This window comes from Mercurialis annua, linkage group LG6, assembly GCF_937616625.2.
Source record: "Mercurialis annua linkage group LG6, ddMerAnnu1.2, whole genome shotgun sequence".
NCBI classification, from domain to species: domain Eukaryota; kingdom Viridiplantae; phylum Streptophyta; class Magnoliopsida; order Malpighiales; family Euphorbiaceae; genus Mercurialis; species Mercurialis annua.
The window spans coordinates 34,589,091-34,612,131 of NC_065575.1; the positions used below are offsets into that span (position 1 = coordinate 34,589,091).

Genomic DNA, 23,041 nt, shown 5'->3' on the forward strand with positions numbered 1-23,041 from the left:
AGAGTGGTCTACACTAACAAAGCAAGGCCAAGCAATGCGGACGACATCCAACGAGGCGAACCCAAAAGGAAACAAAAACAACTACCTAACAATACACCTTGTCGTCAAAACATATATTAATTTTTTTTATCAGATATATTAAGGGGTTTACTATTCGCCGCCCCAAAATACTACCCACCGCCCAAATTTTGACTGAAATGCCCCTAACATAATTTCAATTCAAAAACAAAAAAAACAAAAATCCTCTCAGCTCAAAAATCTCTCAAACTCAACCTAAAATTCCGACGATAACCGGAGCCGGTTTATATCGCAATCGACGGAAGATAAAAGACGGGAACCTCCGGTAATTAATTTTTTTCGTTTTTAACCGTTTTAATAAAAAAGAATTTTTTTTAAAATTTTTTTAAAGGGCCATCGCACGGCGATGGCGATGGTGCACAGGGACAATCGTCCCCGAAGGACGATTGTGGACCATCGCCAAACAATTGCGATGGCGCCTATGGGCCATCGTCATCGTCTGGCGATGGCCCATAGGCGCCATCGCCATTGTTTGGCGATGGTCCACAGATGGCCCTTAAAAAAAATAAAAGAAAAATTATTTTTTATTAAGACAGTTAAAAACGAAAAAAATTAATTATCGAAGGTTCCCGTCTTTTATCTCCCGTCGATTGCGACATAAATCGGCTCTGATTATCGTCGTGATTTTAGGTTGAGTTTGAGAGATTTTTGAGTTGAGAGGATTTTTGTTTTTTTGTTTTTGAATTGAAAATATGATAAGGGCATTTCAGTCAAAACTTGAACGGTGGATAGTAATTTGGGGCGGTAAATAGTAGTCCACTATATTAATTTGTTTGTGGGTTAACACATAAGTTGAGCTTCGCCATTACCAACTATAAGCATTGGCTTAGAAAACATAGCATTTTATCTAAATTTTTTAAGAAAAATCGGAATGATACTTAATTTACATGGCTTGTGTTGGATGGGATTAATAGTTTTTTATTAGTTTTTAATTGGTTATTATAAATCGTTTTTTTTTTCTTTGAAATTATCTCAAAATTTAGAATTGTGGTGGTGTAATTTTATCTAATTTCTTCAGTAAAGGTTACTCTCTAATCATAGTTGAAATAAAAATACAGCATGTAGGGTCGGATCCTCTTGACTTCAAAAGTTTAGAATATGTGAAATTTGATTAGGAGTCGTCACTTAATTGAGCTATGACATCTTTTTTATTAGCATAGTATTTTTAGATTCGACAAAAAGAAGAAGTATTTCCAGATTCACTTATGAATCGTCCAACATCTTATATCAGACTACCAGACAATGAGATTGTGTCCTAATTTTATCTATAAATTGCTTACATCCTAATTTTATCTATAAATTGCATGTAAGCTTATCGTTAAAGTATTGATATATAAATTCACCATTTATTCACAATCATTCTACAATATATTTCCATCAATTTCCTACTACGAGAAAACTAAAAACACCGAAAGGACTATCAGAATACGGCTTGTTTAATGTGTTTTAGTAGGCTAGTAAAATCGGTAAAAGCTTAGTCTCCTCTCACACTTTATGAGAGACAGCTCTATTAACACCGGCTATTTGGTTTCAGCTATGATTACTTGCTACTCCCTTCTGACTTCTAGGAAGAAATAAGTTCATTACAGGCCCTCCGCCTTCTGTTCTCCTCTCCATGGGTGGTATTTTGTCTCCAGTACCATGGCAATTAATTTGGAATCAAAACCAGAGTAGTAGTATTTAACAGAGTGATTAGTTTTTACAATTCAACCAGTTCATACAGTTTTTTTTCAATTCAATGCACTTAAACGATATTTTTGATTTTTTAAGGAACACAACTAAAATGATTGAACCAGCTGAACCCGCCAGTCCGGTTCTTACCCTTGCTGATAATATCATGGCCGTGGTCCCCTAAAAGAAGGCAGTGGAAGAAAAACAAAGGGGGTTTGTTACAAAATATTGTCCACATGGGATAGGATAGGGATGGGTATTTCATCATAATACTGAACTGTACTTCCCTTTCTTTATTGCCTCTTGAGTTTTACCTGCCTTTAGTGTATGTCATCATTCATGTCCCATTGACCCTTTCAACAACTTGGGTCTGAGGAGAATGGGGTGAACACATAAATAGTTCTAAAAAATTCAAAACTACAAAGAGTATTTAAATGATACCACTTCATCAAGAGTGAAAACAACCAAAATAAATATAAAAAAATCATGTCAGGAATTTACATTTTGGACGATCTATAACAGCGAAAGCTATTTTAGAGTGAAAAAAAGAGAAGCAAAACTCACCAGAAAATGTTGGACCATGGAGCATGGAAGGGACCACAGTAACATGGCGCACATGCTATGTTCAAAGGCATGAGGTGGGAAATAAGCTGATGAATTATAATAACTTGGAAACTCGTTTATCCCCTAAAGTTACAGGATTGCCCATTCCGTGGATAGCAACATAACACACCAATCAAACACTAAACAACACAGAAAAAACCTGAACCTGATACAGTGAGATTCTGGATCCCTAAAATGCCAGCGAAGAAGCTTAACAAAATTAAATAGCAAAACATCAAGCTCTCTTATTTACACTCACTACTCCAATGTGCATTTGACACAATAACACATCCTGCATATCAGAAAATTCAGATATCATTACCTTTCTCTAAGAATATGATGAATAAACAGTTCGTGTTGTATGTGAATCCTATCACAAATATGTAAGAAACTCGTCGTAACTATTAAAACGCCTTTGTGATATCCTACTTGCACAGTGCACACACATAAGGTTTTTTCCATATTAATGATAACAACCCCACAATTTAATCAAGTTAGATGTACGCATCATGTGTGAGTACAATTGGAAAGTATAGAGCCCAAGCAAATACCTAGAAATGTTTGATGTTAACTTAGAATTCTCAAACTGTTATATTTGGATCCACAGTTCCAGCTGCATTGCCTTCTCCAGTTAGAAGTTGGTCAGGATCCTGTATTAAACATAAAAGTTCTAAGTAATTAATATATATATGAAATAAGGAAATAACCACCGGCAAGTCATATACCTCCATTCCCCATTTGATGTAATCTGGGGATTCACAGGCTTTATATTCATCAACCAAACTCTCAATTATATCTCTTGATTCGTCAAATTCTGAGAGGTCATTGTCCTGATTGCATGTTACATTGCATTAGATAACAAAGGTACCAGGCAAGTATTTTACAACGGGAATTACTCATGAAAAATTTGTAGCACGTGCATCTATGTTTTACCGAGAACATAAAAGAGTAACATAGACAAGTACAATGAGCGCTTCCTCAAAACCAAAAACATGATACTTAGTTATGATGGAAAAGATAAATATTTGTTCATGCAACTGATAATTTGCGATCAGGCATACCAGTGTCTGGCAGAACCATAAACTGAAACTACCACCTGAAATGCATGACAATCACGAAGAAGGCAACTTACAGCAAACATTGGAAATTTCCGATAGTTGTCAAGAAAAGCTTGCTTTTTCCTCAGCTTCTCATATTGGCTCAAGCATTTGCTGAAGAGATGCCGGATGCTAGTATGGCTTGCTAGCATGAGACCGCTTACCTAAAGTTTAAGCATGCATATGTAAAATGCTCCATAAACAGAGAACTTAGGTGAAGGTGGCAAATTATCACAATTTTTTTTTTGTAAAAGAATAACACAACAAAGAAAAAAAGAAGACAGCTAGATGAAGCAAAGATAAGAACCAGAATCATACCCTATGGGCAGTTTGGACATACGGAGACTTTCTTGAGAGAGCAACCTATAAACAAAATAGCAGAAAATAAAAAAACTACAGCCATTAACATCTCCTCAATAAGTTTAATGTATTCCAATATAAAGAGAAAAGAGTAGACCATGGTTCAAAAATAATTTATCATTTATGTTGTATATGAAAACCTGTATACTAGCAGGGCCCCACTCAATAAAGTTAACAAGCTTTCTTTCACGAATCCTCTGCAAACTTTCATGAACCTAAAACAGCAGGCAATGCAACATTGTTTAGAAAATTTATAAAGAAGATAGTTAAATAAATTAAATATATATATCTTCAGTTCCATTTTTATAATAGGAATATCAATATTAAATAAATGTATCCAGCAAAGCAATCGACAACTGAATTTTAGATGATACTAATGGATACAGATTTGAAATGACAATAAAAACCAAGTGCTTTACGGATTAAGATCCAAAAGCCCAATGCAAAATGACTCAACACAAAAGGCTTAGGTAGTTGTGGGATGCTAAGTGCCAATTTTCTTCAACATCATGTAGTAGTAATTCAACAACGAAATAAAGCAATCAGTCAATAACACAGATAATCTTAATCATTCCCTTTCATAGACGATGATCATTTATTATGAAAGTTCTATGACCAATTTAATAATTTGACAAAACTAAGAAGGAAATCACAAATACTTTATCCATTATATGCAAAAACTCTCAAGATTACTTCACCTATCACATGGATAGATAAGCCTCTAACAATAGGTACTGTAAGATGGATACAAATATAACTACGCATAAAACTGCATTTATGCTCACTAGAAAACAAAGTGAACAATGAAACATATTATCTATTGAATAACTTGCATGTCTGTCCATGCAAGACTTTGCAGAAACCCTAAGACAAAAAAGTACATGAACAGAAGATACCTGAGTAGGGTCCACTTCTCCTTGAATGATATTCAAAATTGAGATATACTTTGCTTGACTAGCTTCTTTTGTTCTTGCATAAGAGGACACCATAATATTCTTTGTCTGCACAAGATATCATAAACAAGAAAATGACTCAGCACCTTTGTTGTAACTTGTAAGGGTTACAAATTAAATTCCACACCTGCAAAAGTCTTCTCATCACATCCAGCACGGTAGTTTTACGAATTACATTAGCCTGCCAGGAGATAAACTTATAAGAATTTCACATTTAGAATGCAACATGTAAAGAAAGATACTGAGACAATTTAAGGAACTATAATAATCAATATCATGGAAAGAACTAAACATTGCATGCACAATCATAATGCCATGTTCCAAAATCCATGATTCTTGGGATTTACATTTCTAAGTATTGTCTGTTTGGTCAGTAATCATAAAATCAACTATAAACCTATTACAGACATAAAACATGCATTATAGACCTATAGAGTGTTACCTGGTGTTCTACAGTAAGCGGCGTATATCCTGTCATAAGAAAATGGCACCTTGGTGTGGGAATCAAAGAGGCAAGAAGACCAACTAAATCATTATTCATATATCCAGGATATCGCAATGTGGTTGTGCTTGCAGACATTACGGTAGACACCAAAGAGTTAGTTTGAGCAACTGTAGGATTTGACATGTGTAAGCGTTCCACAGCTATTCTATTCAATGCAGTGTTGTCAAGCACAACAACACAGTCAGCATTCAGTGTCAGTCTTTTGAGTGTTAAAAGTGAGTTGTAGGGCTGAACCACCACATCGCTCGTCTCCATCTGGTTAGGAAATACACTGTAGGTCTGAACCAGCTTTTTACTGTAACGATCATTCAGAGTCTCCAACAGATATGAGCCCATACCTTCATTACACAAAGAGCATGTCACCACTTACCAACCCTCTGGCACGATACAAGGAGCATATGTATGAACTCCACTACTTCTACTGGTTGAATTTGAATATTGTGTGTCCATCCAAGCAAATGCATTGAAATTTAAAATTCTAAAAAAATGTAAGAGATAATGTCAAAAAGAACCTGAGCCTGTTCCTCCAGCAATTGAATGGCACAGGACAAAGCCCTCAAGACTATCACTTCCATCAGCTTCCCGATCTATCATGTCCATTATATCCTCCTCGACACCCTTCCCCTAATCATCAAAGAAAACCCTAGATGATATACATAATTTAGTTGATTACCACAGAACCCGAGAATCTAAACTTTGAGTAGAATAAACATTTGACTCGGGACATCCACCACAAAAATTGAAAATTTTAGAAAGTAAAGAAGCGGCTACTGGCTAGTAATGAACCTGATGATAACCGCTCGCCCAGTTATTTCCAGCACCGCCACCATGATCTGCAACAAAGATATTCTCATGATTGTAAAGATTCCTGTATTCACCGTTCTGAATACCATTGATTACTCTAGGCTCCAAATCTATGAGTAAAGCTCGCGGTATGTAATGTTGATCATCAGCTTGGTAGAAGAACACGTCCTTCCTGTCACCTCCCTACAGCACCATGAAACAAAAAATAGACTAATACAAACCATCTACCATATTGAATACTATACTTCTCGACAAGATATTCAGAGTCTGCATTTCCTTAGACTTTGCAATACTATCCTAATCATATTCATACTTGAAACTGATATAATTAAACTAACTTACACAGATGATTAAGCTAGGTTAATTAACTACTAAAGTAAATTACATATAAACTTTTAAAAAGCAACTATTCGGAAACTAAAATTGGACCTGAGTGGCGAAATCCTCAAGAATGCCGTCTTTACTGATACCGTGCTCGAAGCAGAGCTGCTTCCAGAACTCCATGCCGATCTGGTTCCCGCATTGTCCTACCTGCAATGTTATGATTTCTCTCGGCATTTCTTTTTCTTTCTTCCTGGAAAAAGTTAGGGTTTTAGGATGGAGATGGAAATTCGGAGCGCGTAGGGTTTTGAAATTGGGGGTGGAGGGAAGGGGAAAATTACAAAAAGGAAAATGAGGGAAACTGAGAATCGCGGAAAATTTGAAATGCGCTTACTGTAAACCAATTTATTTATAGAGTGCAGTGGAGAGTGGCTACACTATAATCAGCTACCTGTGCGCGTTATTATGTGTTTTGTTGTGTTGTTTGGCGTGGTAAGTGTCTTGGGCTGAGCTTGCCACTTCTTGTGGATCTAGTTTGTTCATGATGTTGGGCCTTTTGCTGGGTTTCTTCTACAGAAGATTAAGATAATACTCTATTGAAAAAATTACATAAATATTCTAATAACGCTAAATCTTTACAAAAATACTAAGGGGGCTAATTATTTTCATTAAATGCTAAGTTGACATTTTTAATGTAAAGCTGAAAACGGCAAATTATTACATAAAATACCTAATTAATCCTAACCATACATGTGGCACACTAACAAAGAAAAAGTAACGTATCACTGGTTGCTTTTTTCCTCATTACTCTCTTCCTATTTTCTCTTTCTCTCTCTCAACAGCTATTTTTAGAGCTTAAATTTCGAATATCTTTAAAATTATATCCAATTTTGTTGGTTACATCAACACTCCTTTTATTCTAGTCACGATTTTTTCAATTATTTTTTCAAACATTTTTAATCGAGCATACCATACTGAGTATCGTCCCCGACGTGAAAAAAAATCGAATTCAAGTGACTCTAAAAATGGTGTTGTGTTGATTTTCTCTGATTATAAAATACAAGAGAATTCTTTTTTAAATACGAGACATAGAATGGGATCTTTGAAGGGTTTGTGGCATTTAATTTTCTTAAAAACCCAGCTGAAATACTAGTTATGTTTCTAATTTTTTTAAGTAAAGATGTTTGCTTCATGATCTTTAAATTTGTAAACCTATAGTCGGTGTTTTTCTATGAAGGGAATGTTCTTTTAAAAAGTGGGGCCGTTGATTTTTGATTAACCTGTTGGGTAGGTTAAAATATTCACCATTCTAAGTACTTGATATTAGTTCATTTTTTCTAAACTGAAGTCTTCTTATTTTGTTTGTTTAACTGTGTGGGTTTTAGCATTTATGAGATTTGATTTTGTTATAGATAATAAAGAGTTATGGTAATAGCTAGTAGGCTGTGTGGTAATGCAAAATTCATTTTGCCTCCCATATCCTTTAATCCTTATTGCTAATAACACAATTCTGTTTTACTTTAATTTTTTTGGAAATTTTTTTATTTTGTATTATGCTTGAACTTCTTTTATTCATGATAAGGTTTTAATTTAGTTTTATTTTTACAGTTCATTGCCTTCAAAGATCTCCTTCTATGTCTCGTTTGACCCAAATTACCCAGCTGCAGCAACAACAACAACAATTCGGCAACGTTTTGAGACAACAACAGGGGCTTTATGGTCAAGTTAATTTTAGTGGCTTTATGGTCAAGTTAATTTTAGATCTGAATTGTGTGTCTATGATATGTATATACAATGTATCCGAGATTGTTTAAGAGATGCATTATTTTTTGTTTAAGAGAATCGTCTTCCCTGACTTTCAAAGTAAAGTCAGCCACTTCCTTTCTGGATTCTGTTTCTCTTTCGGGATTTTTATGTAAGAATTTATTACTTTTTCATGCTAATTCTATATTTTTGATTAATGATGTGTCATATGTACCCATCTAATAAAGAAAGTTGGTAATGTAATATTTTCGTTATCAAATCAATTTGTTATTACACCCGAGAGAGTGTTAGAAAACGCGACCATTAGTAAAGCATCCCCTCTTATGATACATTACACACTGAATTTTTTTAAAATTTTAAATATTTTTTATAAAATATTTATAAAAAATATGATAACACTGCGAAGGAGAATGTGATATATTATTTATGTATCCGAGATGTATCATCTAGTTATATTGTTTAAGAGATGTATTTTTTTTTATTTTTGTATGCATTATATGATATGGATTAGTATATTTTTATTTGCTAACATTTCTCATGTGCTTTTTTTATTTGTAGTTTATGGTTTCAACAATGATACATATTCAAATATTTTTTTTGAAATGTTGACCCTCACTGACGCGCGTCAGAAGAACGTGTAAGACGAGCGTCAGACGCGCTTCTGACGCGTTTTGACTGCTTTTTGACACGTTTTTTTGTCTTATTTGTTATTTGAGTAAGACATGTGTCTCTTATTTAGTGGTTAGGTATAAAATGTAAACGTTTTAGATTTTTAGGTGCTAGTGTAATAAATGAGTTTAGTTAGCATTTTTGTAAACTTTGTTGATATTTTGTATAGTTTTGTAATCTTCTCTACTCTATTTTGTAAATTAATTTGATTTCCTACCTCAATAAGGAAAAGATAGAGAAAATAACTCATCATTTTAATGCTTTTATTTTTTTACTCTAAAGAATGTTTATATTATAATTATACCTACTTTTCTTTAATTTTTTACTCTAATTATATTTTCTCTTATTATGTTACAGCTGTCATATTTTTATATGTCTCTCTCTTCTTCTTCTTCTTCTTCTTCTTCTTCTTCTTCTTCTTCTTCTTCTTCTTCTTCTTCTTCTTCTTCTTCTTCTTCTTCTTCTTCTTCTTCTTCTTCTTCTTCTTCTTCTTCGTCAATTTTCTTCTTCTTCTTTATTTCTTCTTTTCTTTTCCATTTTCTTTGTTTCTTCTTCGTTCCTTCATCGCTCCGCCGCCGTTTTTTCATCGCTCTACCGTCGCTGCATTGTTCTTTCATATTTTATTTTAGCAAACGTTTCTTTAATTCATGGTGATTATTGCGATTTTTATAACATCCAGATCTAAATAAATTATTTTTGATTTGTTTTCCAATTTTAGATCTAAAAATCTGCATGATAAACGATGTTATGACGAAAAAAAAAACAATTTTCTGCACAAAAAACGATTTTCTGAAGAAAAAAAATAGTATCTGATTATCATAACACTGCAGGAAAAAAAAAGATTTTTTATAAAAAAAAAACAGTCTCTGATTATCATATGAGTATCACTATATTATCATGTTGTTATCATAATAACACTGTATAAAGAAAGATTTTCTACAAAATAAATTGATTATCATGTTGTTATCACTGTATTATCATCTCGTTATCATAATATAACATATGATACCGAGATGATGATGTATTATTATACCTAAATAATAATGTTATGACAACGACATAATAATAAAATTATGATAACATTATGATATCCATATGAAAATAATTACATAAAAATTATGATAACGAGATGATAATGTGAAGAAAATAGTATGATAATGAAGTATAATAAGGTCATATTATCATACTATTATCTTCACTTTATTATTTTATTATCATAATTTTTTTGTAATTGTTTTTTTTATACATGTATCATATAATCATACTATTATCTTCACATTATCATCTCGTAATCATAATTTTTTTGTAATTATTTTTTTCATACATGTATCATATTATCTTTACATTATCATCTCATTATCATAATTTTTTTTGTAAGTTTTTTACATACAGGTATCATATTATCATACTATTATCATAATTTTATTATTTTATTATCATTTGATTATCATACTGGTGTCATGAATCTTTTTGTAATTCTATTTTCACGTACGTTATCATCCAGTTATCATAACCTTATCATAATTCATTATCATCTAATTATCATACTCCAGCGTTATGATAACGACATGATAATCAGACACTATTTTATCATACATTATCATAGATATTATCATATATGTACCATAAATATTATCATCTCGTTATCATATGATAAAACATTATCATATGACACTATCTCTGTTATTTTTTTTCCATGTAAGTATCATATTATCATACTATTATAAGCTTATCATTATATTATCATAAAAACATTATCATACTATTATCATTATCGTACATTTGTATTATCATAACTTTATCATAATCATATAATTAATGTTATGCGACATGATAATAACATGATAATCAGACGCTATTTTTTAATAAAAAATTGATTTTTTCTGCAGTGTTATGATACTTGCATGATAATGCAGTGATGATACTCATATGATAATCAGAAGAAGTTTTTTTTTCCAGAAAATTATTTTTTGTGTATAAAAACGTTTTTAATGCAGATTTTTATATCTAAAATTGAGAAAATTCAAGAGTAATTTTTTTAGATCTGAAAGTTAAACAAATCGTATTAATCACCACGAGTTAAGGAAAAAACGCTAAAATTGAATATGAAAAACGGCTGAGCAGCGGCGTAATGATGGCAGAGCGACGGCGGAATGATGAATTAACGATGAAGAAGAAACAAAATTGAAAAAGGAATGAAGAACAAGAAGAAAATGAAGAAAAAGAATGGCGAAAAAAAAAAGAATAAAGAAGGATAACAAAAGGAATGGAGAAGAAAGAGAAAAAGAGAGAAAAAAATGACAGTTGTCAAATATTGTTAGAGTAAAATAATAATAAAAGGCAGGTATAATTATAATATAAATAGGTGTTAGAGTAAAAAAAATAAAAATATTAAATTAGTGAAGTATTTTCTCTATTTTTTCCTTGTTAAAGTAGGAAATCATATTATTTTTTAAAAAAGAGTATTTTTTCTAATTTTCTCTTTCTTCTTGGGCTTTTTACATATCTACATAGTTTGGATTAAGGGTTTGCATTTATATGGTCTGAAATAATAAATATTTACAAAAACACACTTTTTAGTTCTTTGTATATTCAAATATCCTTCTTCTTCTAACAAAGTAACACTGTTTTGTCCAATTTTTCCGACACTGAACAAAACAATCTTTTGTTGAAGCTCAATAGAACTGAGCTGATAAATACGATTTCTCCCCCACCTATCACTAAAAATAATTAAATTAACATAAATCAATTATCATAATAACAAAAGATGTCAATAGTTTTTCTCATTCGGTGTATTTTTATCTCCACCATCTAATGTTGCAACCATAATCGTTCAATTGTTTGGTATAATTTGAGGCTAATTTAGTCACACCATTAATTTTTCGATTTGATTTGAAATTTTTGATTCATTCATTCAGATATATATTTATTATTTTATTATTTTAAATTTAGCATAAAAAATAGCACCATATTATAAATATTTTAGAATATTTTTTTTTACAAAAATCCTATTTTCAGCTAAGTATTTGTAAAAATACATTCTAATTTATCCAGTTGTCAAAGTACGTTTTTGTTTTTTGCAAAGATACGTTTTTGATAGAATACTGGTAGTTTATTAGTATATTGTTGATAAATTATTTGCAAATTGATAAAAAAAAATCATTTAAAAAAAACTATCACATTAAAAAGTTAGAGCATATTTTTTTGAAAATTTTGAAAAAAACATAGAGGGCGTAATTTCCTTAATTTCCTAAGTATGATAAAATGTGGCATAGTCAGTCAAATATATTTTTAGTTTTAGTAAAAAATTTGAGGGAAGCATTATTTTCCCAATTGAAGAAAGTCGGCATCCACTCAATGGAAATGCTAGCTTTTGTTTTGTTAAACAAAGTCTATGAAGTAGCTTTTTGTTTTACATAAAATAAAATAAAAACCCTTTCAAATGTATCTAATTTTAACACAAGATTCACAACAGCAATATCAGGATTACGAACATAAAAATCTCAACAACTCTCGGATCTTTAATTTTACAAAAACTCAATTAAACTTCCACTAAACAAAAATATAGCAAACAATAAAATATCTACAAACTTAGTCTTGAATTATTTCCAAGAATGAAACAAAAACAAAAGCTAAAAATCATGATAAAAATTGAAGAAAACCAATCCAAACTACTATACATACACATTACTTAATACTCGATCATGGCAAGGATCGATCATACAATAATAATAATAATATTATGATGATACATCATTAATGTCTAGTGATGCCAAAGAAAAGCTCCCATGGCAAACTTTCTCTTGTGATCAACATCTCCGGTGATGGGCAGGCCATACGCTTTAAGCAAGCAATCGATTTTCCATTCCGGCATGCTTTCGTACTCTTTTTTTGTGTATCTCGGATAGTGTAAGGGCATCTCGAAGTAGCCGCACCGATCCTTGGCGTGATCGCCGTTCGGGGTGCTGCCTACATTCGCAGCTGCCCTTCTTGCTACTGACTCCATTTTTTGTTGGTGTGGTTGTAACAAGCTATGAAATGGCCTTTTTATAGATGCGTGCGTGTGCTTTGGTATGTGAGATAAGAAAAAGGTTGTGGGAAATAATAGTAGACATTGTCGAGGCAAATTGTATTTTCAATTTATTAATTGCTGAGAAAACAATGTTTTAAAGCAAATGATTTTATGAATTTAAAATTGTTTTTTGTTATGTGGATTTTATATGGCTGAAATCTTATTAAAGAAATTTTATAGCAGATTACTGTTAGGCCCTCAGATAAATTATAATTCATATTTTGGTCTTTTTGATTTAAAATCAAACGATATGATTCTCGATTTTTATTTTCTTTAACATGTTAGTTTTTCTGGTTTAGTTAACTGAGTTAAAAGACTTAATTAAAAAAACAAAATTTTAATTTAGGTTTTAAACTTATTTTTTACTTAAATATAAATAAAAATTATATTGTTATGAGATTTATTCACTTGATAAATTCAATTTAATTTGTATTACTTTTCTATACATTTAATTTTTTTTGCTTCGTTTACTTTTTAAACCTAAAAATTAAGATAAAAATATTTAAAAATTTAAAAATTGTACAAAATTAAATTAAAATAATTGAATCTTATAACAGTATTATTTTTATTTATATATATATATATATATATATTTAAAATATAAATTTAAAAATTGAATTGAACTGAATGTTTTTAATAGTCATTTGACTTACTTGACCAATACAAAACTGAATGAAATGACTAAATTGTTAACAGAAATAAAAATAAAAACGTGTACCATTTAATTTTTTTTTTTAAAAGAAAAAAAAAGTATCAATTATAATATATGTAAAGGACCTAAAAGTGATTTGTTCATCATTTTATTATTTATTTCTGTTTGTTCCTTAATTATTCAATTGGCCAGCTGCTTGAGTGTTTATTAGTTTTAACTTGTGCAGCAATATTATATAATATCAGCCCCTATTATCAATAAAACTCAAGAATCTACTAATTAATCAACTTTTTTTATTTCCAAGCAACCATCGAACGTTAAACTTGACTTGTTAATCAATTCGTTAACTTGGTTTTTCTCACTTCCAAAAGGCAAAAGATAAGGGGTAACCACGAAACTATATCCAAGAAATTATTTAATTTTAAGAATATGCTTTCATTATATCTTTATCTAAAATATATAAAAACTTATTTTATGCTTTTATTTTTTCTATAAAAAAAATAAAAAAGATTCTTATAAGATTCACCACATATGTCATAATTCACAAATTTATCTCATATTTAAAAATCAAATGATAAAATGTTCTATTTTTATTCTGGTCAATTGTTCCGTCTATTTTCAGTGTTAGTCAACTGAGTTTAAGGACTAAATTTAAAAAAATAAAAAATTTAATTTAATTTTTAAATTTATATTTTTAATATGCCTAAATACAAATTATACTATTTTGAGATTTAGTAATTAACGGCTTCAATTTAAATTTTAATATTTATTAATAATTTAGTCTTTTGAATTAATATTTGTTTTATTTTAAATTTTTTTAGTTTCAAAACAAAATTAAGTAAAAAAATTAAAAATTAAATAAATAAAAATTATCAAGCATTTAATTTATGAATTTATAATTTTTATTTATTTCTATGTGAAAAATTAGTTTAAATTCTTTGACTCAGTTGATTAACAAAAAAATGAACAAAATAGTATATCATATTAAAATCGTTTGATTTTCAAATAAAAGGAATAAAAGTGTGATTTATACATGTGGGGGCGGTATTTGCTCTAAAAATATATTGCATATAAGTATTTAACACTTAGAGATAAATTCCTAACGTATCTTGGATGAGACTTTGATATATCTTATATTTGGCGGACAAAATGAACATTTTTAAGCGCTAGGTGAAATTTTTATTTAAAGGTCGAGTGAATTATAATTTTTAAGGAAATATTATTAGTCTGGCCATTTTTGTGGATTTCTTTAAGATTAAGAGCTATCTAGACTCTTTCAAAAGAAAAAACAAGAGCTATTTAGATAAAGAAAACCACTATATTCTCCTTTGTTCCAAAAGCTTCTACCGTTCTAAGATTCTACGTCTCCTTCTTTACCACAAAATAATTATACAACGCACAGTTTCGCATATTATTTGTGCAACCAATAAGGCGTAAATGTTTAATGATAAAAAAATAAATAATAAATAAAGATTTTTATCGCAAATGATTATTGGCTTGTTGTAAAAATAACGTGGCACATCCGTTGTGTGGGATAAACACTCTTTACCAAATGGATGAAAAACATAGCAATGCACGAGTGTTTATATCCTGCATTAGTTGTGTCATGTCATATTTATAACAAGCCGATGAGTATTTGCAATATAAATTCTTTTAATTATTACTTATTTTTTTAATCATTAAAAATTCTACATAACTAACGCACAATTGATTTTTTACATAAATGACATGGCACAACCGCTGTATTGGATAATTTTCTGCAATCCAGAGGCTTAAAGGATATCACAATAATTCAGTGTTAATTTGCCCTCTCAAATCAGTGCAATTATACTATAACTGTGCAAGAAATTTATAGTCCACAAATTTGGTTCTGAATATCAGAGAAGGGCATCGAGCATTAACTGTGCAGAGTTAGCGGTGGTGGGCATTGCATTATTAATGAAGACCCAAAATAACCAATCATTCAGAGTATGCGAAATATAAGCCACACATTGTGCCTTCATTTCTACTATTAATGTCGGTAGGTAAAGGTTGCAACTATGGGACTAATAGATACTGAAGACCCACCACCTAAAATCATGCAGTCAGTTATTGTCCTTAACATTGGCATTTTCTTCTCAAATCTAGCATGCACCAAGGGAGTGTAACAACCAAAACAGATCGCATAACGAAACCGATTTTAATTTCGGTTTCGTTTGATATTATAAAAAAAGTTGGGTTTGATGTTCGGTTTTGAACATTAAAAAGATTTAGTCAAGTTTTAGTGCCAACTGAATCTAAATAAACGAATTGAATAGTTCAGTTAAGTTGAAGCTTTTTTAATTCCTTAAATTTTTAGCATCCGCTGTTGAGGAAATAAATTATAATTTCTAATTAAAAATGGTACCGACAAAATTTTAAAACAATTTCCTTTCTTTCGGTTTAATTTTAAAAATTTATAATTTCTAATTTTCAGTTATCGGTTCAATTTGAGGTTTATATTATCCAAATTAATCAAACCAACGAATAGGCCAAATATTTGATTCTTTTTATTTTAAACTTTTCCTTGTATTTTTTTTTTACCTGACCAGCCTACTTGGTCGGTTTAGTTTTGAGATTTGTTTTTTGTCAGTTAGGTTTTGTCAAAGGTTTGACAATCGGTCAGTTTGGCTTTGAGCATTCAAATGATCAATTAGTTCGGTTTTTGTTCGGTTTTAACAAAATCGGCTTAATGCTCACCCACGAAACTGAGTGTAATTGCTTATATTTCTTCGTTGTCCTTTATCCGTGGCCAGGAGTAGTCTATACTTATTTATCATTATCTAATGCCATGACAGGTACTGCGGTTCTAGATAAACTAACACATCATTATCTAATGCGGAATCCAGTTTTGAACCGTGCGGATGTTGCGTTCTTGATTTAACACGTATTAGTGTTTCCGGATTGGAGATTTGTGTGTATGTGTGTGTTGTGATTTTCGGCTATGGCTAGTCTAATGGTGGTGGCCGAATTTTCTGTGTCTGATTTGTAGAGTTTGTGTGTCACCCTCAGCCATGCTGGCTTAAGGCTTTATTTATAGGGGAATGGGTGACATAGGGTTAGATTAGAGTCTTATAGAGTTTAAACTGTTAAGTGATAGGTCATTTGGTGTTAAGATTAGCTTTAAACTCTATTTATTTAATTTTTCTTTTAATTTTCGGATTTGAATTGTCAGCTAATTAAAAAGGTGCTTAAAGTCTATTTTAGAGTCTAAAAGTGTTAAAAAGGCTGCTAAAGTCCTATAAATTTGAATATGGTCAATTTCAGTCCGTAAAACATGTAAATTGGCCCATAAACTTATAAGACATTGCAATTAGTCTAATTTCTGGACTTAGACTACAATCTATTTGGATTTTTTATTTACGCCTAATTGCATTTTAATCCTCCAAATTTACAACTGTGCACAGATTACGTCTACTTATATTTCAGCAAGCAAATCAAAAACTCGTCACCTGAACGGATTTCTCTGAAAATCATTATTGGACGCTTAAGTTGCTTATCACTTTTATCTGTCCGAAAAATAGGTGTCTACACCTCTATAAAAGTTAAATAAAAAATATTATGAATTCCTCATTCATAGAAAAATTAGCTATATTTTTTTAAAATTAAATATTTTATACATATTTAAAAAAATTATTTGAAGTATGTGATATCAATAATAAAAATAAAAAGCTCATATTAATAAAGTAAAATTGTATTTAATAAATAAGATCCACCACAAATTGGCTCGGTTAATTGCAAACGTAAATAGCAAGTATAAGATATAACATGACATTTGTTGGAAGCACTTAGCCGGGTTGCTAAAGACTATATTGAATGGAAGGTTCAGACAGTGTGATGTCAAGTTGACAGTTAGGTCCTTTTTGGAGTTTTTTTAAAAAAAAAAGCTTAACATAATAAAATACAAAACATGAATTAAAAATAAAAATAATTTGTCAGTTACACTCACATTATTTAAAATGGGCGGTTTTAATTTTTACGGCAAGAAGGTTAAATTTCAATAAAATTAAAAGTATATGAACTGGATTTCTATAAATGAAAGCTCATAAATTAAGGAAAAACCTATTCTAAAATTTGTATATTTTCTATTTTTTATTTATTTTATTCTTAGGTGTTTTTGTTTTTTACTTAATTTTATATCTTTGAAATTAATTTTGTTAATTTTTTTGTTAATAAAAGTGCAGAAGTGTGAGGGATCAAATAAATTATTTTAAAAAATACAAGGACTAAATAGAAAAATAAAAAAAATTATAAAATTATTTTTGAAAATAAAAGAACTAAATAAAAAAAACACCTAGGAACGAAGTAAAATAAAATAAAAAAAATATTAGGTAGGATAGGTTGAGCCATAAATTAACTAGGGAAAAGGTGCAAAAATGACCCTAATGTTTAATTCATGTCTCACTTGAACCATTAATGTTTTTTTGTCTCAAAAATAATCCAAACGTTATAAAAAGAGAATATTTTAAAATAGGTTTTCCCTTAATTTAAAAAGAAAACAGTGATGTGGCGGAAGGGATGAGTTTCACTTGAGAGATAAAAGGATAATGTGGCTTTTTTTATTTTTTCTTTATATTTTCTAATTGCCACGTCAGATAATATGTTCTTGTTAATCAAAGGGTTAAAATGTTCTCTTTTTTATAACTTTAGGGTCAGTTTTGAGACAAAAAAACATTAATGGTTCAAGCGAGACACAGGTTAAATATTAGGGTCATTTTTGCACCTTTTCCCAATTAACTATCAAACGAATGTTCAAGATATAATATGCAACAATTGCGAAAAATTAAAATAAAAAAAGGTGACAAAAAAACATTAATGGTTCAAGCGAGACACGGGCTAAATATTAGGGTCATTTTTGTATCTTTTCCCAATTAACTATCAAACGAATGTTCAAGATATAATATGCAACAAATTGCGAAAAATTAAAATAAAAAAAGGTTTTCCGCTGCCGGGCTTCGAACCCGGAATTCTTCAACAAGAAATTAACCATTGTGCTACAGCAGATTAATGATGAAACATGACAAATCAATTTATTTGTTAGTTCATTCTTGATAACCACACCAAACAATAATTCATGACATCTTCTTCTACTTATAAAATTACACGCGTTCACAATATTTTTTTTATTCATCAGTTTATCATTTTATATCTAGTCTTGAAAGATGCAATATGCATAAAGATAAAACAAATTGTGTGACAATTATTATGGGTATTACTATTCGCCGCCCCAAATTACTACCTACCGCCTAATTTTTTACCAAAATATCCTTAAGCCATTTTCAGCTAAAAAAAAAATTCAATTCTCTCAACTCAACTAAAAACCCGACAAATAACCGAGCAAATTTATAATAAAAATATCAAAATCACCTAAAAATAAAGGACGGTAACCTCTAATAATTAATTGGTTTTTAATTTTTTCGTTTTTAAATTTTTTTAATTTTTTTAATGGATCATCGTCTTAATTTGGCGATGGACCCTATGGGCTATCGCCTCGATTTGGCGATGGCCATCTGAGGGCGATCGGCCATTAAAAAAAATTAAAAAAAATAAAAAAATAAAAAAATTAAATAAATAAAAACCGATTATTTACCGGAGGTTCCGTCTTCTATTTTTAGTCGATCTTGACATTTTTATTGTAAATTCGCTCGGATATTCGTTGGGTTTTTAATTGAATTGAGAGAATTGAATTTTTTTATAAAAAAAAACTGAAAATGGTTTAAGGGTATTTTAGTAAAAAGTTGGACGGTAGATAGTAATTTGGGGCGGTAAATAGTAGTCCACATTATTTATCATGATTCCTTTTAAAATAAGAATAAAATTTTCTTAGGTTATATAAAACTCTTACAACCATTGATATAAAATTTGTTGGTTGGCCTCTTTCGATATATTTAATATATCTATAAAGTTATAACCTTAGTTCTATATTTTGTTGGAAGTTATATATTAATTATTTAAAATAATTTTATTTTTTTATTTTTCAAAATAATATTCTTAAAATTATAATTCTTATTAACAATTTATCATGAATGAAAAATTAAATAAATAAAAATTAACTCATATATTTATAATAATAATATAGTCTAAATTTTAATTTACTATTATAACAATTATCTAAAATTATTCAAGTGTAACTTACCATATATTTAAAAAATAAAAATGTATGAAATATATGTTTATCAAAAATAATATATTAATTTTAAAAAATATTTATAAATTTTGTTAGTAAAGATGTTATTTATGTGTGAATTTCAATTAAAGTATGTGATACATGTATCTTTAATTTAAAATATATTATATATACACCTCAAAGACAATAATATATCAAATAATTTTAACAACATTTTGATATTATATATACACCTCATAACTTGTTATTTTTATACTTTAATTTATAGTGAATAATAACATATCATAATGTTATTGATATTATTTGATGCGTGAATTAATTAAAACACGTGATACATATATCTTTTAATTTAAAATATATTATATATACATCTTACAGACATATAAATAATATATATATATATATATATATATATATATATATATATATATATATATATATATATATTTGTTTTAGAAATATGAAAAAATAATAATCAGATATATCCTTGATACATAACAGATACATAAATGATACATGTTTGAATAGTTTGACAAACTAACGCGTGACTTATGTGCGTGTCAGACGCGTTTCTGACGCGTTTTTGACATATTCTGACGCATTTTTGACCTTTTTTTATTTATTTTGTGTGTGCCATGTGTTACATCCTCATTGAGAAGGTATTAAATGTAAAGTTCATTTTTTAAGGTGCTCATGTAATATTTCAGCAAATTTAGCATTGTTGTTATTTTCTTCCTCTTTTTGTACAATTTTGTCATTTTCTCATGAATTAGCATTAAGAATTAACCCACTCTAAAACCTTTAAAGTATACGTTTTTTATTCAAAATACTTTTTAACTTCAAATTAACTCTTTCTGCCTCCTATCTTTATATTCTTCGTATATATAAATCCTTCGACGGATGTCCGTTAAAAGAAATTACACGTTTGATAGACATCGAAGGGCATATAAATACAAAAAAAATAAAGGGTTAAGGTACAAAAATGACCCTAATGTTTATCCTATATCTCACATTTCCCCCTAATGTTTTTTGAGTCTCAAAAATGACCTTAACGTTACCAAAATATTAACAAATATACCCCCTGTCTAACGGTAGCGTGTTTTAACATTAACTCGGCTGATTTGGCATACAATTAGCCGTTGCCCTAATGTTTTTTGAGTCTCAAAAATGACCCAACGTTATTAAAATGGAACAAATATAATCCCAACGTTATCAAAGTGGAACAAATGTACCCCTCCGTCTAACGGTGGAAGGTATATTTGTTTCACTTTGGTAAAGATTAGGGTCATTTTTTAGACTGAAAAAACATTAAAGGGAAATATGAGCCACATGGTAACCATTAGGATCATTTTTGTACCTTATCCCAAAAATAAAAGGATAGGGTTTAGAAAGAGCTAATTTCAAGTTGAGAGATTTTTTAAACAGAAAACGTATACTTTAGGGGCCTTAAAATGGATTAATTTTAGAATTAATTACAATTATCCCTAATGAGTTTAGATGTAAATTCCTATTTTTTCATAAATTTCAAAAAGTTATTATTTCTCCCTCATATTTTAGTTCTTCTTATTCAATAAAAAGGAAATTACACCATTTACTAAAAACATAAAAATGATTATAAAAATAAATATTGACTTTTTTTATTTATAAAAATATCGAGTTGACTTAAAATATTTATAAAAATATTAAAAACTAAAAAATAATTACAAAAATACGGTATGTATACTGTTGTATAATTTAAGTATACTAAATTCCTTTACATAATATATATAAACTAAAAATATACTAAAACTATGCCAATATATCAAAATATTTTAAAATTTTATTAATATTAAACAAAATTATACAAATATAACACCACACCGTATATTAAAACTAAAACTAACAATATACTAAAATTATACTAACATTATATAAATTCTCTGGTTCACTACCAACTTTAATAAAAAATATATAAAAAAATTGTATATATTATCAACCATAATATATATAAAAGCTTATTATCAGCATACATATAAATTTTATTATCAATACAGAAAGTATAATAAAATTATACTAATATTAAACCAAATGATGTTTCTAAATTCTCTGGTTCATAAGTTTTAATTATTTGACCCCTAAACTATACCATTTTATTCTCTGCGACCTCTAAACTAATTTCGTGTTCTTTTGGACCTCTTAACTTTTTTTTTGTTCTATTTAACCCCTCATTCGGAATGTGCATACCACTCGCGATGATGTGGATAAAATTGCTGACATGGCTTTGCTTGACATGGGGTTAAATAGAATAAAAAAATAGTTAAGAGATCCAATGGAACACTAAAATAGTTTAGTGGTCATAGGAAATAAAAGGGTAAGGTTTAGGGGTCTAAAAATATATTAAGCCTAAATATTTTTTTTTAATTTAAAATAAAAAGTTACGTACTTTACATATTATTTGAAAAAATCATTTAAGGCTTTAGAAATCATGAAATTTAGCGTGTTTGCAATTTTAACACAAATTTTAAAAATTCAGAATTGATTTGAAAAGTCTGAAATTGGAAAAAATTAAAAGCTGGTGTATTAAAATTTTTAAAATTGGAAATTCGTGAAACACACTAAAAATTATAGTTTTTTTTAAAAATTTAATCTTTTTTTTAATTTATCACATTATAGTAAATTTATATATTTTATAATATCGTTAAAAATAGACAAACTTCATTTATCATTATTGAAATGTAAACAAATATTTACATGTGCAAGAAGTTATATTATGTAATTATTTGAATAAATTTCAATATTTTTTTATTTTTCTAGAAGATTAGGGATAAAAATTAAATAATTGTATTTTTGAGAAGGTTAAATAGGTAAAAATTAAAAGTTTGAAGGTGTAATAGGAAAATAAAATAAGTTCAGGGGTCAAATAGAACAAAATAGTGTAGTTTGGGGGTTCAATAGAACAATTTATCCATTTTAATTATCCTTCACGCGCTTCAAAACGTTTGAAAATACGCGCTTTTGCCACGTTGGAGGAAAAAGGTCAGATCGGCAAAAAAGTTGCAGGTTACGGGTTAAATAGAACAAAAAATAAAGTTAAGAGGTATAATAGAATATCAAATTAGTTTAAGAGACTCAGAGAATAAAAGTGTATAGTTTAGAAGTCAAATGATGTATTAAGCCGTTTTAAATATATTGAAATTATATCAACAATATACATACTGTATTTTTGTAAATAATTTTTTATTTTTTTGTGTTCTTATAAATATTTTTATGTCAACTCAGTATTTTGATAAATAAAAAAAGTCGACATGTATTTCTGTAAATATTTTCAAAATTCTAGGTATTTTGTAAGAGTTCCAAACTTAAATATA

At 29.1% G+C, this 23,041-nt stretch overlaps 1 protein-coding gene across 1 annotated transcript; it reads right to left on the bottom strand.

Moving 5' to 3' along the window:
- Nucleotides 1-2,388: 2,388 nt before the first annotated feature.
- On the bottom strand, nucleotides 2,389-6,843 carry LOC126688152 (tubulin gamma-1 chain). Its single transcript, XM_050382756.2, has 12 exons — nucleotides 6,501-6,843; nucleotides 6,054-6,254; nucleotides 5,780-5,891; nucleotides 5,205-5,605; nucleotides 4,890-4,943; nucleotides 4,706-4,810; nucleotides 3,950-4,024; nucleotides 3,768-3,812; nucleotides 3,485-3,613; nucleotides 3,078-3,182; nucleotides 2,904-3,002; nucleotides 2,389-2,644 (listed from the first exon to the last, which is right to left on the bottom strand). Exons 1-11 carry the CDS (start codon nucleotides 6,627-6,629, stop codon nucleotides 2,934-2,936), a joined length of 1,425 nt encoding a protein of 474 aa, XP_050238713.1. The 5' UTR covers nucleotides 6,630-6,843; the 3' UTR covers nucleotides 2,389-2,644; nucleotides 2,904-2,933.
- Nucleotides 6,844-23,041: the final 16,198 nt, after the last annotated feature.